The sequence below is a fragment of the Cololabis saira genome, chromosome 1 (assembly GCF_033807715.1).
Source record: "Cololabis saira isolate AMF1-May2022 chromosome 1, fColSai1.1, whole genome shotgun sequence".
Lineage (NCBI taxonomy): Eukaryota > Metazoa > Chordata > Actinopteri > Beloniformes > Belonidae > Cololabis > Cololabis saira.
The window spans coordinates 476,186-493,663 of NC_084587.1; the positions used below are offsets into that span (position 1 = coordinate 476,186).

The 17,478-nt window shown below is 46.8% G+C and overlaps 1 protein-coding gene across 1 annotated transcript in view; it reads left to right on the forward strand.

Moving 5' to 3' along the window:
* Positions 1–115: 115 nt before the first annotated feature.
* The window catches only part of dtd1 (D-aminoacyl-tRNA deacylase 1), a 21,129-nt gene continuing 3,766 nt past the window's right edge, over positions 116–17,478 (forward strand). The window contains exons 1-4 of the mRNA XM_061728823.1: positions 116–161; positions 1,870–1,960; positions 14,488–14,729; positions 15,303–15,403. Of these exons, the coding sequence (XP_061584807.1) occupies positions 119–161; positions 1,870–1,960; positions 14,488–14,729; positions 15,303–15,403 (477 nt within the window). The 5' untranslated portion in view covers positions 116–118. The remainder of the gene's footprint in view (positions 162–1,869; positions 1,961–14,487; positions 14,730–15,302; positions 15,404–17,478) is intronic.

Sequence of the window (17,478 nt, forward strand, 5' to 3'; positions counted from 1 at the left end):
AGAAGCTCTTATTTTGGTGGTTCCGCTGGTTCAGCACCGGCTTCCGCCGGCTTCAGACCACGTGACCGGCAGACCCGGAAGTAGTGCCGGCGTGGTTCGGGGTTCCACAACAACAACAATGAAGGCGGTGATTCAGAGAGTCGCGGAGGCGAGTGTGACGGGTGAGTTTAGGAAAATACCAACATACCAACACCTGGAAATACCTGGGGCCACGGTTACCTGGAGGAATCTGGAAATACCTGGAGATACCTGGAAATACCTGGAGATACCTGGAAATACCTGGGGTTACCATGGTTACCTGGGGGGACCAGGGGTTACCATGGTTACCTGGGGTCACCTGGAAATACCGGGGGTTACCATGGTTACCTGGAGGAACCTGGGGTTACCATGGTTACCTGGGGTCACCTGGAAATACCGGGGGTTACCATGGTTACCTGGAGGAACCTGGGGGGATTTGTGTCACCAGAACAAACCACCAGCTCTTAAGAAACAACGTTCCCGACTAATGAATGAAACCCGGTCCAGAGTTAAACATAACTTTAACTTTAGTACGTTACACTTCAGTTCCGTCTGTAACTTATTTAAAGACCCAAAAGATCCTGAATATAGTATTGTGTAAGAATGATCAAATTAGTCACTAAAAATTCATTTATTTTATTTTAAAGAATTACACCAACCAGAAATCAATGTTACATCCAAACACAGCTGCTTTATCATTTATAAATATAACTATTATCTACAACTAATTTAAATCTTTGTTAATTAATTCATTTGAGGGATAAATGTTTCTGATGGTCTTAAAATGTATTTCTTTACATTTGGGAAGAACTAGGAATTTTAGATATTTAGTACGAAAGGCTGATATTTTAAATGTGTGATTTTGGCTAAACTTAAAGAAAGTGTTAAATAAGTTCTGCCTCTGTCTTGTAGCAATGGAGCAGTTAGTCTTATATTTAGCATTAAAATCATCCAATACCAGTATTCCTCCAGTCCCATCCATTAGATTAATAGCAGTAATTGATTAAATGTGTTTTCCCCTCCAGTCATGAACACAGTTTTGCTCCGTTGTTCCACACGGGGACATTGTGAGGCTGAACTGATGTTTCAACATCATTTTGGTGAAAGTTTCATTTCTAGTTTGGATATTTCAAAATCACAAACTAATAGAAATTCCAACCTCCAGCTTTGTTGAACATTAGATTGATAAGGAAAAGCACTAATCTCATAATTACCACCGTCCTGATATTATTCACCTAGTGTCCATTTCTGATATAGTCATGTTTGTTTTTCCATCTGAAATTAACATTTATCCTATTGATTTCTTTTATAATCCTTGGTAGGATTGCAAGAGAGTTTACAGGACTGCCTGGGAAAATTAGAATATTGTGATGAAGTCCTTTTATTTTCTGTAATGCAAAGATGTTTTCCCAGAATATTCTAATTTTTTGAGATAGGATATTTGAGTTTTCTTAAGCTGTAAACCATGATCAGCAATATTAAAATAATAAAAGGCTTGCAATATTTCAGTTGATTTGTAATGAATCCAGAATGTAGGACATTTTTGCATTACAGAAAATAAAGAACTTTATCACAATATTCTAGTTTTCTGAGACAGTCCTGTAGATTAACCTGGATAATGATGAAAATTTTGGTGAACACTGTTCTACCAAACATCGTTACGTCCCTTTCCAACGGCAGGAAGTGACATGTGTCTCTCGATAGAACGTCTGAATTAATGCATACTACTGATATTTACTCAAAAGTTGCCGAACTAAAGTATCATTTTTGAGTATTTACTGTTTAGTACGGCATTTCGGATGCAGCGTGACCCCATGACCTCTACCCCCCCCCACCCCCCTGTGTCTCCAGTGGGCGGAGCCAGGATCAGCTCCATCGGTCCAGGTCTGTGTGTCCTGCTGGGAATAAACGTGGACGACACGGAGAAGGAGACGGAATACATGTATGTACGCCCAATGACAGGGGGGGGACGGGTCTGTGGTCCCGGGACCAGAACTGAAAAAAAAAAAAATAATAATAATTTTTTTTTTTTTTATGTATTATTTTTTTATACTTATTAAATTATGGAATCATTTTCAAAATGTTTCAAAATATTGCCTATTTGTGGAAAAAATATGTAGTATTTGAGTTACTAGCTGGGAGGGAATTCATGAAAATCTTTTTGATATTTAGCATGGTGTTAGTTATGGACATAAGGTTTTCAAAATCCACTGCAAACAAACTGGGACGCCCCCTAGTGGCCGGTTTGCAGAAAAATTCAAAATGAATCAATAAGGAGGCGATAGAGGCAGCATTGTAGGTGTTAGTGAGTTTAAATATGCACAGCTGATGTTTAGTGTGTTATTTTAACAAAATCCTATTATTTCACTGTGACTTAGTTCTGAGGTTCTGTTCATGAATGAATGAATGAATGAATGAATGAATGAATGAATGAAGCCACTGTTCTCACCCAATGAGATTGACACTACAGTGATCTTTCCAATAAACAGTAAACTGCTTCCTTGGGGGTGAAAATAGGATCTAGAGCCCTAAATAATCTTTCCATGTGACTTAATTCTAGAGATATGGAGTTTTTTGGGCAAAGAATGACCTTGAAAATAAAATTTGACCTTCAACATGACCTTGAAATTAGAGATGCACCGATCAGGATTTTGAGGGCCGATCACCGATCACCGATCTCCAAAACCAGTATCGGCCGATCCCGATTTTGCCGATCACCGATCACAGGGTGAAATACATAAATTCTTCAATATTGTTGTCTCATGTACATGACAGTGACATTGTATTATTAGGTATAAAAATTAGGAGATCAGGTGTAAACTCGGCTTACACAGAGTAAGACTAGTTTAGTAGCTTCAGCTTTCCTGTGGTAATAATTATGTGCAACATGTGACCAACACAGACAACAGACATGTCACTCTCTAAAAGTTGATACAAGTTGCAAACTTTAAACCTTAGTTTTCCTGTGGAAAGAGGAATTAAATCTTAAAATAAAAATTAATTCAGAATTATTAAGCTTTGTGAAAGCTTTAGCGGTAGCATCCGCCGCGTGTGAGGAAACTCTTGTGAGTGAAGCAAAACTCTTCCCACTAGAGCTCGTGAAGAGACTGACACGACTGTCGTCCTGCGTGAGGCTTTGGACTGTTTATAGTTTGGTAAAACTCCGACGGGATTTCATCAGTGAAATATTTACAACGCAGCAGCGCGCACCGCGGATCCAAGCCGCACACGTGTTTAAACCCGATGTCTTCTACAACTGAAAGCGGTTGATGAGCAAAGCTTATGAATTCATTACCTTACGATGTAGTTCTTTATTTTTCTTCCTGTCGTTTATAAGTCTCTGTTACAGGTGTTACAGCTGAGTTAGTGCCGTTGCGCGCTCCTTTTGTTTTCTCCCTTTTTTCTGCTGCAGCCAACTTTGAAAACTCAATATTCTCCGTCTGAAGAACTTTCAAATGTCTTATCAGCTTCGTTGTGTTGAAATTCTTTTGTAACATTCCTCCTTGTGGTATCTCCTTTGGACACACTTTGCAAACTGCAAATTTGTTGTCCTTTTCAGACATTGTAAAACTCCCGCACCGGCGAGGCCGAAGCCTCCTCAGGACCGCTCGGTCTGAGACGCAGGAACGCCCGCGCGGGCGGGGGTTTGTTGTTGTAAACGTCATCAGATCGGCCACTCTGAACTATTATTTTCCGATCTCCGATCAAAGCCGATAGGGCCATTATCGGCCCGATCCCGATCGGGGGCCGATCGATCGGTGCATCTCTACTTGAAATAGGAAATTTATCTCAGAATTGAATTCCTAGCACCAAAAAAGTAGAGAAAGTAACAACATACAACAATCTAGGACTAAGAGCAAACCGGCCACTAGGGGGCGTCACCATTTGTTTGCGGTGGTTTTTGAAAACCTTATGTCCATAAGTAACACTAAATATCAGAAACCTGTCACCAAGTGCACGATCTTTATGATTTTTGACATTTGTATCATCTTAATTCATGTATTACACATTATTACATATGTAATACATGGGGGGGGGACATGAAGGAGACTGAATACATGTATGAGGGGGGGGGGGGGGGGGGGGACATGAAGGAGACTGAATACATGTATGAGGGGGGGGGGGGGGGGGACATGAAGGAGACTGAATACATGTATGAGGGGGGGGGGGGGGGACATGAAGGAGACTGAATACATGTATGAGGGGGGGGGGGGGGGGGGGGACATGAAGGAGACTGAATACATGTATGAGGGGGGGGGGGGGGGGGGGGGACATGAAGGAGACTGAATACATGTATGAGGGGGGGGGGGGGGGGGGGGGACATGAAGGAGACTGAATACATGTATGAGGGGGGGGGGGGGGGACATGAAGGAGACTGAATACATGTATGAGGGGGGGGGGGGGGGGGGACATGAAGGAGACTGAATACATGTATGAGGGGGGGGGGGGGGGGGGACATGAAGGAGACTGAATACATGTATGAGGGGGGGGGGGGGGGGGACATGAAGGAGACTGAATACATGTATGAGGGGGGGGGGGGGGGGGGACATGAAGGAGACTGAATACATGTATGAGGGGGGGGGGGGGGGGGGGACATGAAGGAGACTGAATACATGTATGAGGGGGGGGGGGGGGGGGGGGACATGAAGGAGACTGAATACATGTATGAGGGGGGGGGGGGGGGGGGACATGAAGGAGACTGAATACATGTATGAGGGGGGGGGGGGGGGGGACATGAAGGAGACTGAATACATGTATGAGGGGGGGGGGGGGGGGGGGACATGAAGGAGACTGAATACATGTATGAGGGGGGGGGGGGGGACATGAAGGAGACTGAATACATGTATGAGGGGGGGGGGGGGGGGGGACATGAAGGAGACTGAATACATGTATGAGGGGGGGGGGGGGGGGGGACATGAAGGAGACTGAATACATGTATGAGGGGGGGGGGGGGGGGGGGACATGAAGGAGACTGAATACATGTATGAGGGGGGGGGGGGGGGGGGACATGAAGGAGACTGAATACATGTATGAGGGGGGGGGGGGGGGGGACATGAAGGAGACTGAATACATGTATGAGGGGGGGGGGGGGGGGGGGGACATGAAGGAGACTGAATACATGTATGAGGGGGGGGGGGGGGGGACATGAAGGAGACTGAATACATGTATGAGGGGGGGGGGGGGGGGGGACATGAAGGAGACTGAATACATGTATGAGGGGGGGGGGGGGGGACATGAAGGAGACTGAATACATGTATGAGGGGGGGGGGGGGGGGGGGACATGAAGGAGACTGAATACATGTATGAGGGGGGGGGGGGGGGGGGGGGGGACATGAAGGAGACTGAATACATGTATGAGGGGGGGGGGGGGGGACATGAAGGAGACTGAATACATGTATGAGGGGGGGGGGGGGGGACATGAAGGAGACTGAATACATGTATGAGGGGGGGGGGGGGGGGGACATGAAGGAGACTGAATACATGTATGAGGGGGGGGGGGGGGGGGGGACATGAAGGAGACTGAATACATGTATGAGGGGGGGGGGGGGGGGGACATGAAGGAGACTGAATACATGTATGAGGGGGGGGGGGGGGACATGAAGGAGACTGAATACATGTATGAGGGGGGGGGGGGGGACATGAAGGAGACTGAATACATGTATGAGGGGGGGGGGGGGGACATGAAGGAGACTGAATACATGTATGAGGGGGGGGGGGGGGACATGAAGGAGACTGAATACATGTATGAGGGGGGGGGGGGGGGGACATGAAGGAGACTGAATACATGTATGAGGGGGGGGGGGGGGGGACATGAAGGAGACTGAATACATGTATGAGGGGGGGGGGGGGGGGGGGGACATGAAGGAGACTGAATACATGTATGAGGGGGGGGGGGGGGGGGGGGACATGAAGGAGACTGAATACATGTATGAGGGGGGGGGGGGGGGACATGAAGGAGACTGAATACATGTATGAGGGGGGGGGGGGGGGGGGGGACATGAAGGAGACTGAATACATGTATGAGGGGGGGGGGGGGGGACATGAAGGAGACTGAATACATGTATGAGGGGGGGGGGGGGGGGACATGAAGGAGACTGAATACATGTATGAGGGGGGGGGGGGGGGGACATGAAGGAGACTGAATACATGTATGGGGGGGGGGGGGGGGGGACATGAAGGAGACTGAATACATGTATGAGGGGGGGGGGGGGGGGGACATGAAGGAGACTGAATACATGTATGAGGGGGGGGGGGGGACATGAAGGAGACTGAATACATGTATGAGGGGGGGGGGGGGGGGGACATGAAGGAGACTGAATACATGTATGAGGGGGGGGGGGGGGGGGGGACATGAAGGAGACTGAATACATGTATGAGGGGGGGGGGGGGGGGGGACATGAAGGAGACTGAATACATGTATGAGGGGGGGGGGGGGGGGGGACATGAAGGAGACTGAATACATGTATGAGGGGGGGGGGGGGGGGGGGACATGAAGGAGACTGAATACATGTATGAGGGGGGGGGGGGGGGGGGACATGAAGGAGACTGAATACATGTATGAGGGGGGGGGGGGGGGACATGAAGGAGACTGAATACATGTATGAGGGGGGGGGGGGGGGACATGAAGGAGACTGAATACATGTATGAGGGGGGGGGGGGGGGGGGGGGGACATGAAGGAGACTGAATACATGTATGAGGGGGGGGGGGGGGACATGAAGGAGACTGAATACATGTATGAGGGGGGGGGGGGGGGGGGGACATGAAGGAGACTGAATACATGTATGAGGGGGGGGGGGGGGGGGACATGAAGGAGACTGAATACATGTATGAGGGGGGGGGGGGGGGACATGAAGGAGACTGAATACATGTATGAGGGGGGGGGGGGGGGGGGACATGAAGGAGACTGAATACATGTATGAGGGGGGGGGGGGGGGGGACATGAAGGAGACTGAATACATGTATGAGGGGGGGGGGGGGGACATGAAGGAGACTGAATACATGTATGAGGGGGGGGGGGGGGACATGAAGGAGACTGAATACATGTATGAGGGGGGGGGGGGGGGGGGACATGAAGGAGACTGAATACATGTATGAGGGGGGGGGGGGGGGGGGGGGACATGAAGGAGACTGAATACATGTATGAGGGGGGGGGGGGGGGGACATGAAGGAGACTGAATACATGTATGAGGGGGGGGGGGGGGGGGACATGAAGGAGACTGAATACATGTATGAGGGGGGGGGGGGGGGGGACATGAAGGAGACTGAATACATGTATGAGGGGGGGGGGGGGGGGACATGAAGGAGACTGAATACATGTATGAGGGGGGGGGGGGGGGGACATGAAGGAGACTGAATACATGTATGAGGGGGGGGGGGGGACATGAAGGAGACTGAATACATGTATGAGGGGGGGGGGGGGGGGGGGACATGAAGGAGACTGAATACATGTATGAGGGGGGGGGGGGGGGGGGACATGAAGGAGACTGAATACATGTATGAGGGGGGGGGGGGGGGACATGAAGGAGACTGAATACATGTATGAGGGGGGGGGGGGGGGGGACATGAAGGAGACTGAATACATGTATGAGGGGGGGGGGGGGGGGGGACATGAAGGAGACTGAATACATGTATGAGGGGGGGGGGGGGGACATGAAGGAGACTGAATACATGTATGAGGGGGGGGGGGGGGGGGGGACATGAAGGAGACTGAATACATGTATGAGGGGGGGGGGGGGGGGGGACATGAAGGAGACTGAATACATGTATGAGGGGGGGGGGGGGGACATGAAGGAGACTGAATACATGTATGAGGGGGGGGGGGGGGGGGACATGAAGGAGACTGAATACATGTATGAGGGGGGGGGGGGGGGGGGGACATGAAGGAGACTGAATACATGTATGAGGGGGGGGGGGGGGGGGGACATGAAGGAGACTGAATACATGTATGAGGGGGGGGGGGGGGGACATGAAGGAGACTGAATACATGTATGAGGGGGGGGGGGGGGGACATGAAGGAGACTGAATACATGTATGAGGGGGGGGGGGGGGGGACATGAAGGAGACTGAATACATGTATGAGGGGGGGGGGGGGGGGGGACATGAAGGAGACTGAATACATGTATGAGGGGGGGGGGGGGGGGACATGAAGGAGACTGAATACATGTATGAGGGGGGGGGGGGGGGGACATGAAGGAGACTGAATACATGTATGAGGGGGGGGGGGGGGGGGGGGACATGAAGGAGACTGAATACATGTATGAGGGGGGGGGGGGGGGGACATGAAGGAGACTGAATACATGTATGAGGGGGGGGGGGGGGGGACATGAAGGAGACTGAATACATGTATGAGGGGGGGGGGGGGGGGGGGACATGAAGGAGACTGAATACATGTATGAGGGGGGGGGGGGGGGGGGACATGAAGGAGACTGAATACATGTATGAGGGGGGGGGGGGGGGGACATGAAGGAGACTGAATACATGTATGAGGGGGGGGGGGGGGGGGGACATGAAGGAGACTGAATACATGTATGAGGGGGGGGGGGGGGGACATGAAGGAGACTGAATACATGTATGAGGGGGGGGGGGGGGGGACATGAAGGAGACTGAATACATGTATGAGGGGGGGGGGGGGGGGACATGAAGGAGACTGAATACATGTATGAGGGGGGGGGGGGGGGGACATGAAGGAGACTGAATACATGTATGAGGGGGGGGGGGGGGGGGGACATGAAGGAGACTGAATACATGTATGAGGGGGGGGGGGGGGGACATGAAGGAGACTGAATACATGTATGAGGGGGGGGGGGGGGGGACATGAAGGAGACTGAATACATGTATGAGGGGGGGGGGGGGGGGGGACATGAAGGAGACTGAATACATGTATGAGGGGGGGGGGGGGGGGACATGAAGGAGACTGAATACATGTATGAGGGGGGGGGGGGGGGGGGGGACATGAAGGAGACTGAATACATGTATGAGGGGGGGGGGGGGGGGACATGAAGGAGACTGAATACATGTATGAGGGGGGGGGGGGGGGGGACATGAAGGAGACTGAATACATGTATGAGGGGGGGGGGGGGGGGGGACATGAAGGAGACTGAATACATGTATGAGGGGGGGGGGGGGGGGGACATGAAGGGGGACATTTGCAAGTATTGCAAGTTGCAGTCGCATGTGCTGGCTGAGGTAATGTGAAAAAATTCCATATCGCAGATCCTTAACCTCGCTCCATTTCGAAAAGTGTAGAATTCCACACGGCCACGGCGTGCTGACGTTAGGTGACTCGCGCGTGACGACACTCACAGAGCACACACACAATTACAATTGAATAGATCTGCTCCTATGGATCGGCCCACTGTTACTGATACCCGATCTAGAGTTGTTTTCAATATCGGTGCCGATACAGATACCAAATATCGGATAGTTTATTTTTCCATATGAAATCAACATTTATTCTATTAATTTCCTTTTTAATCCTAAATGGGATTGCAAGAGAGTATGCTGGATAGATTAACCTGGATAATGATTTAATTTTGGTTAACAATGTTCTACCAAATAATGTTAAGCCCCTATTTAAGCCAGTTATTTCATTTTTTTTTTTTAACATTTATCGTATTTTGAATATTCTCTTTTTGGGGGGACCTGGAGGGGGGGCGGTGGCCGTGAGTGCGAGGGCCCGTTCATCGCTGCTTGCAGCTTTAATTTTATTTACATTTTATTATGTATATATATTAGTGCTGGCCAACGATTAAAATTTTAATCTCAATTAATCCATGATTTCTGTAATTAACTGCGATCAATCGCATATTTATTTAATATTTATTCACACATTTTGTGCTGTTCTAAATTACCTCAAGTATTTTTTTAATGTTTTTAATACTGTTAACAACCTGAGAAAGGGTAAATATGCTGCTTTATGCCAATGTTTATACAACTTTCCACAAAAACATCTTTTGACCTGAATGTAACATTCCTTCATAAATACAAACACAATGTAGTCCCAACTTTACACTGGTAAAGACTAACTTAAGATTCCTTGTTTTTTAAGCAGCTCAAAGTAAAACAATGAACCATATGCATCACAAACATTGTACCAGAAGTTCATTGGTCAGTTAAATTTTCCCTGTAATTATGTCTAACCTCATATGGAGGAAAATAAAAGGCTAAAAAAATATCCTCTTCTGCTAAGTGGGATCAAAACAATAATAATAATAATAATAATAATAATAATAATAATAATAATAATAATAATAATAATAATAATAATAATAATAATAATAACTAGAAAATTTCAAGAAATTTTGATATGGGCATGCCCTACTGCCCATTCGTCCCCTCTTGCTGCTTTGGACCCCGTCCACACGTAGCCGGATATCTGCTAAACCGGAGATATTTTCCTACGTTTGGACCTGTCATCCACACGAAAACGCAAATAAACTAAGCTTTAAAAAAACTCCGGGCAAAGTGAAGATTTTTGAAAACTCTGTTTATGTAGATGCGTGTAGACACACACAACCAGAGTTTTGCGTTTTCGAACGTCACATTATGCGCCAAAACAACAACAAATCTGCTCTGACGTGCGACTTTTGTTCACTACAGAACTACAGATGATCCAGCATCTGTTCTCCAAGCTATTAAATAAATGGTCTCTGCTCTTGACCACCGCTTACTGCGTTACACCGACACAGAGCCTACAACCGTAGGGTACGTGCCGACGCGCACCCTACGGTGCCCGCGGAGCCGCGGAGCCGCCGCGGAGGTGCAGCTTCCCGGGAGCCGCAGATGATCTACAGGTTATGAATGTGGTCGAAAACGCAGATCTTCGGTTATGTGTGGATGCAAATTTTTTATAAACGGAGGGGGGAAATATTCGTTTTTAAAAATACCCGGCTACGTGTGGACGGGGTCTTGGTTTGGGGCTGTAGTGTTTGTGTTCGGGGGTGGTTCTATGTCAGTTTGAGGGATTTACGGTTGTATTGCATTCATTCTTTTACTCCCCATAGTTATTAATGTGGTGCCAGGGCTCCAGACTAACTTTTTCACAGGTAGCACTGGTGCCACCTAGCTTTTCATTTAGTAGCACCAAAACAAATTAGGTAGCACCATATTTTTCATTGCTAACATTAGTTACATTATTAAGCATTAATTAACTGTTTACAGATTAACAATCATTATGTATAGGAAACACATATAGCCTACAGTTAGGCTAATTAATGTGATGAGTTAGTTAATAAATTAAAAGTTGGATAATATAATTTATATAAATGCTTAGTAATGTTAATGTACTAACTAATGTTAGGCTAATTAAGGTGACTTTATGGTAAAGTGCATTTTTGCAGCAATATCGCTGCAGAACCAAGAAAATGCTACATTTAGTCTGGGCTACCTCACCCATCAGACAATCTAGCAACAAAAATCAATATAACCATTAATATACAGGACTGTCTCAGAAAATTAGAATATTGTGATAAAGTTCTTTATTTTCTGTAATGCAAAAATGTCATACATTCTGGATTCATTAAAAATCAACTGAAATATTGCAAGCCTTTTATTATTTTAATATTGCTGATCATGCTTACAGCTTAAGAAAACTCAAATATCCTATCTCAAAAAATTTGAATATTCTGGGAATCTTAATCTTAAACTATTAGCCATAATCAGCAATATTAAAATAATAAAAGGCTTGCAATATTTCAGTTGATTTGTAATGAATCCAGAATGTAGGACATTTTTGTTTTTTTAATTGCATTACAGAAAATAAAAGAACTTTATCACAATATTCTAATTTTCTGAGACAGTCCTGTAAACTTGCTGGCGTGGTTGTGCTTGAACCACTTCTGAATATCCATGGTTACTTTGTGTTAACGGAGCAGCAGAGAGCAGCGTCTTGCTGCTGCAGGAAACTGCGCGCTGGACGCAAATGAGTGACGGACACTGGCTGATTTATGGTACCGCGTTACACCAACGCAGATCTTACGGCGTAGGATACGCGGGGACGGTGCGTACCCCGCGCGTCGCCGCGTACCCGACGCCGTAGATTTAACGCGGAACCATAAATGAGGCTTAACGCGGGCGCATTTATCAGTTTTCTTTTCGTCTTTTCAGCTGAGCAAACGCATAAACTGCTTATGCACCCTCGTAGAACCGGGCCTGGGCCTGTCCCTCGTATCTTAACCACGGGAACCGTGCCATTGTTGTTGGAAGCTGTACTTTTTTTTTCTTCTCCCCACTCTCCCCCGGGTCTTTCGCCAACCTGTCACTCTCTTCATCAGAAGAAGAAGAATCCGATTCTTGTCGTTCCCTCTGCTAACCATTCTCCTCCTCCTCCACCAGCCTCTGGCACATCTTTCTTCTTAAAATAATCGACTATAGACCGCTTCATACTGCGCTTTGTTTACTTTTTTGAGCGCGCTGCGTGTACGCACGTAACGTGCGCAGACCGTACCAGGTGCAGTCAGACAGAGAGAGAGGAGAAATAGGACTCGCAGGAATGAGCCAGAAAGTAAGATTGTATTATCAACCACTCCATTAATGCACTAACACAGCCGAGTGAAAAAAAAAAATATATATATTTTTTTCCACTAGTCCTCTTGCAAGTAGCACCGGTGCGACCTCATTAAATTTTAACTCGCACCTTAATAAATTAGGTCGCATATGCGACCTAATAGGTCGCACTCTGGAGCCCTGTGTGGTGCGCTTTTTGCCGTCTAGCGTCGCCACGGTAACGCTTTTGACTGAGAATAGTAATGCCCATCGAGGCAACATGGAGACGCATTTAACGATGTATGCCATGCATGGGTGCACGTTCTGGTTCAGGCTACGTTAACGGATAGGGGTTTTTTTTTCACCGTGGTAAAAAACCCCATCCGAATGAATGGGGCCATTTGGCCTGGATTTTGACAAAAGATTTCCTTAAATCCCAGCTTCATGAAATTTGAATTTGTTGAAGTCCACAGCGTGCCGAGTCTGGGAACCTTTGTATGATGTCTCTACGATAATCTGTTGCCTAGCAACAAGCGTCCAAAGTCAAATGGAAATTTAAAAAAAAGCGAAAGGTCAATATCGCAAAAATTGTAATAATTGGCACTACGGTCCGTTAGTGCCAATCGGGCCGAGTGTTTGAAAGTTTGAACGATGTCTCTACGATAAAGTTCAACCGGGCAATAAGCGTCCGAATTTTCGCCTTTTTTTTTGCTTTATGGCATCTAGCGTTGCCACGGTAACACTTTTGACTGAGAAAAGTAATGCCCATCGAGGCACGATGGAGACGCATCCAACGATGTATGCCATGCATGGGTGCACATTGCGGTCTGGGCAGCATTAACAGATTGTTTATTCACATGGTCCCCCATACAAATGCATTGGTTTTTGTTGCCATGGTAACAAGCCCCATAGGATAGAATGGGACAATTTGGCTTCAATATCTCAAAAGCTGTAAACGACAGCGTAATGAGACCTCAGTATGTTGTAGTCCACATCAAGCTGAGTATTTTAACGTTGAATCAAAGTCTCTACAATATCGCGTTGCCGCGCAACAAGCGTCCAAAATTCCGTTTGCATCAAAATGAGCAAAGTGGAATATTTCAAAAAGCGTAATAGCAAGCATGATGAGACTAAAATATGTTGCAGTACAACGCGTCCCGGGTTTGTCAATGTTGTAATGTTGTCTGTACGATAAACCGTTGCCTAGCAACAAGCGTCCAAAATAAAATAGATTTTTTTTTTAATTGAAAGTTAAATATCGCAAAAACCGTAATAACTAGCATGATGAAGTTTTATGGTCCTTTAGAGACAATCGGGCCGAGTGTTTGAAAGTTTGAACGATGTCTCTACGATAAAGTTCGGCCGAGCAATAAGCGTCTGAATTTTCGCCTTTTTTTTTGCTTCTTGGCAACTAGCGTTGCCACGGTAACCCCTATTACTGAGAAAAGTAATACCCATCGAATCACGATGGAGACGCATCCAACGATGTATGACATGCATGGGTGCACTTTGCGGTTCGGGCCGTATTAACGGACGAAAAAAAGTGCGGAATAATAATAAGGAAGAAAAAAAGGGAAACCTTTTCTGTATACCATTATATCGCCTTCATTTTCATGTTTTTCCTCATTTTTTCAGGCGTGTTTTATTTTTTGGGGATTTTTTTTTCCCACATCAGAGCGGGGTCATGCTGTACACCCACTGGTGTGACGTGGGACTTTTGCGACTTTAGCTTGTTAGCTAAATGCTAGCAACATTGCCCTTTGGGCCATTCTGGACGATTGCAATATGGTCATGCCACTACTTGGCATGCCCATAATAATCCCTCCCTCTCCTCCAGGGTGCGTAAGATCCTGAACCTCCGTCTCTTCTCAGACGGGTCAGGCCGGGCCTGGTCCTGCAGCGTGGTGGACCGGGACCTCGAGGTTCTGCTGGTGTGTGTGTGTGTGTATATAAGTGTGTATTAATGTGTGTGTTTGTGTCTCCAGGGTGCGTAAGATCCTGAACCTCCGTCTCTTCGAGGATGGTTCTGGTTCCGGCCGGGCCTGGTCCTGCAGCGTGGTGGACCGGGACCTGGAGGTTCTGCTGGTCAGCCAGTTCACCCTGCAGGCGGTTCTGAAGGGAAACAAGCCCGACTTCCACCAGGCCATGCCGGCCCAGCGGGCAGAACCGTTCTATAACCGGGTCCTGGAGGAGATGAGGAGCAAGTACCGGCCGGACCGGGTCAAAGGTCAGAACCTGGGGGGGTTAAAGGTCAGGGCGGGGTCAATCCAGACACACCTGTAGTGCAGGTGGATATCTACCACCAAGCTATATTTGAGACTAACTATTATAGTCTTGTTCTATAGCTGCAACTATGACTACTGACTCTAACACACTAGAGTTTACACTACCTAGAGATTTACCAACACCAGCTAGAGGTTTACTAAACACTAACTATAGGCTTTACTAAACACTAACTATTATAGTCTTGTTCTATAAGTGTAAGGTGGTAAAGACATTATTTCATTACCCCCCCTACTAAATTTTGACTTTTTTCTTGACATTTTCTTCGTACGTTTTTTCGTACGTTTTTTCGTACATTTTTCGTACGTTTTGTCGTACGTTTTTTCGTACGTTTTTTTTCGTACGTTTTTTTCGTACTTTTTTCGTTAGTTTTTTTTCGTACATTTTTTCGTAAGTTTTTCGTAAGTTTTTTTCGTAGGTTTTTTTTTCGTACGTTTTTTCATACGTACAAACGCATGAACTAGTGCACCTGCACCTGCCCCAGTGTCCCTAATTACTCTACCTGTGGTTCCTCCAGACGGGAAGTTCGGGGCTCACATGCAGCTGCAGATCCAGAATGACGGACCCGTCACCATCGAGCTGTCGTCACCGGCTGGACCTGGGGATCCCAGACTACAGGTATTAGACCAGAACCAGATCCAGAACCAGGACCTGATCCTGATCCAGGACCAGGTCCCGGGGATCCCAGACTACTGGTACAAGACCAGGAACTAGACCTGATCCTGGACCAGATACTAGACCTGATACTAGACCTGATACTAGACCTGATACTAGACCTGATACTAGACCTGATACTAGACCTGATACTAGACCTGATACTAGACCTGATACTAGACCTGATACTAGACCTGATACTAGACCTGATACTAGACCAGGACCTGATACTAGACCAGATACTAGACCTGATACTAGACCTGATACTAGACCTGATACTAGACCTGATACTAGACCTGATACTAGACCTGATACTAGACCTGATACTAGACCTGATACTAGACCTGATACTAGACCTGATACTAGACCTGATACTAGACCTGATACTAGACCTGATACTAGACCTGATACTAGACCTGATACTAGACCTGATACTAGACCTGATACTAGACCTGATACTAGACCTGATACTAGACCTGATACTAGACCTGATACTAGACCTGATACTAGACCTGATACTAGACCTGATACTAGACCTGATACTAGACCTGATACTAGACCTGATACTAGACCTGATACTAGACCTGATACTAGACCTGATACTAGACCTGATACTAGACCTGATACTAGACCTGATACTAGACCTGATACTAGACCTGATACTAGACCTGATACTAGACCTGATACTAGACCTGATACTAGACCAGGACCTGATACTAGACCAGATACTAGACCTGATACTAGACCTGATACTAGACCAGATACTAGACCTGATACTAGACCTGATACTAGACCAGGACCTGATACTAGACCTGATACTAGACCTGATACTAGACCTGATACTAGACCTGATACTAGACCAGATACTAGACCTGATACTAGACCTGATACTAGACCTGATACTAGACCTGATACTAGACCAGGACCTGATACTAGACCTGATACTAGACCTGATACTAGACCTGATACTAGACCTGATACTAGACCAGATACTAGACCTGATACTAGACCTGATACTAGACCAGGACCTGATACTAGACCTGATACTAGACCTGATACTAGACCTGATACTAGACCTGATACTAGACCTGATACTAGACCAGGACCTGATACTAGACCAGATACTAGACCTGATACTAGACCTGATACTAGACCTGATACTAGACCTGATACTAGACCTGATACTAGACCTGATACTAGACCTGATACTAGACCTGATACTAGACCTGATACTAGACCAGGACCTGATACTAGACCTGATACTAGACCTGATACTAGACCTGATACTAGACCTGATACTAGACCTGATACTAGACCTGATACTAGACCTGATACTAGACCTGATACTAGACCAGGACCTGATACTAGACCTGATACTAGACCTGATACTAGACCTGATACTAGACCTGATACTAGACCTGATACTAGACCTGATACTAGACCAGATACTAGACCTGATACTAGACCTGATACTAGACCTGATACTAGACCTGATACTAGACCTGATACTAGACCAGGACCTGATACTAGACCTGATACTAGACCTGATACTAGACCTGATACTAGACCTGATACTAGACCTGATACTAGACCAGATACTAGACCTGATACTAGACCTGATACTAGACCTGATACTAGACCTGATACTAGACCTGATACTAGACCTGATACTAGACCAGGACCTGATACTAGACCTGATACTAGACCTGATACTAGACCTGATACTAGACCTGATACTAGACCTGATACTAGACCAGGACCTGATACTAGACCTGATACTAGACCTGATACTAGACCAGGACCTGATACTAGACCAGATACTAGACCTGATACTAGACCTGATACTAGACCTGATACTAGACCTGATACTAGACCTGATACTAGACCTGATACTAGACCAGATACTAGACCTGATACTAGACCTGATACTAGACCTGATACTAGACCTGATACTAGACCAGGACCTGATACTAGACCTGATACTAGACCTGATACTAGACCTGATACTAGACCTGATACTAGACCAGATACTAGACCTG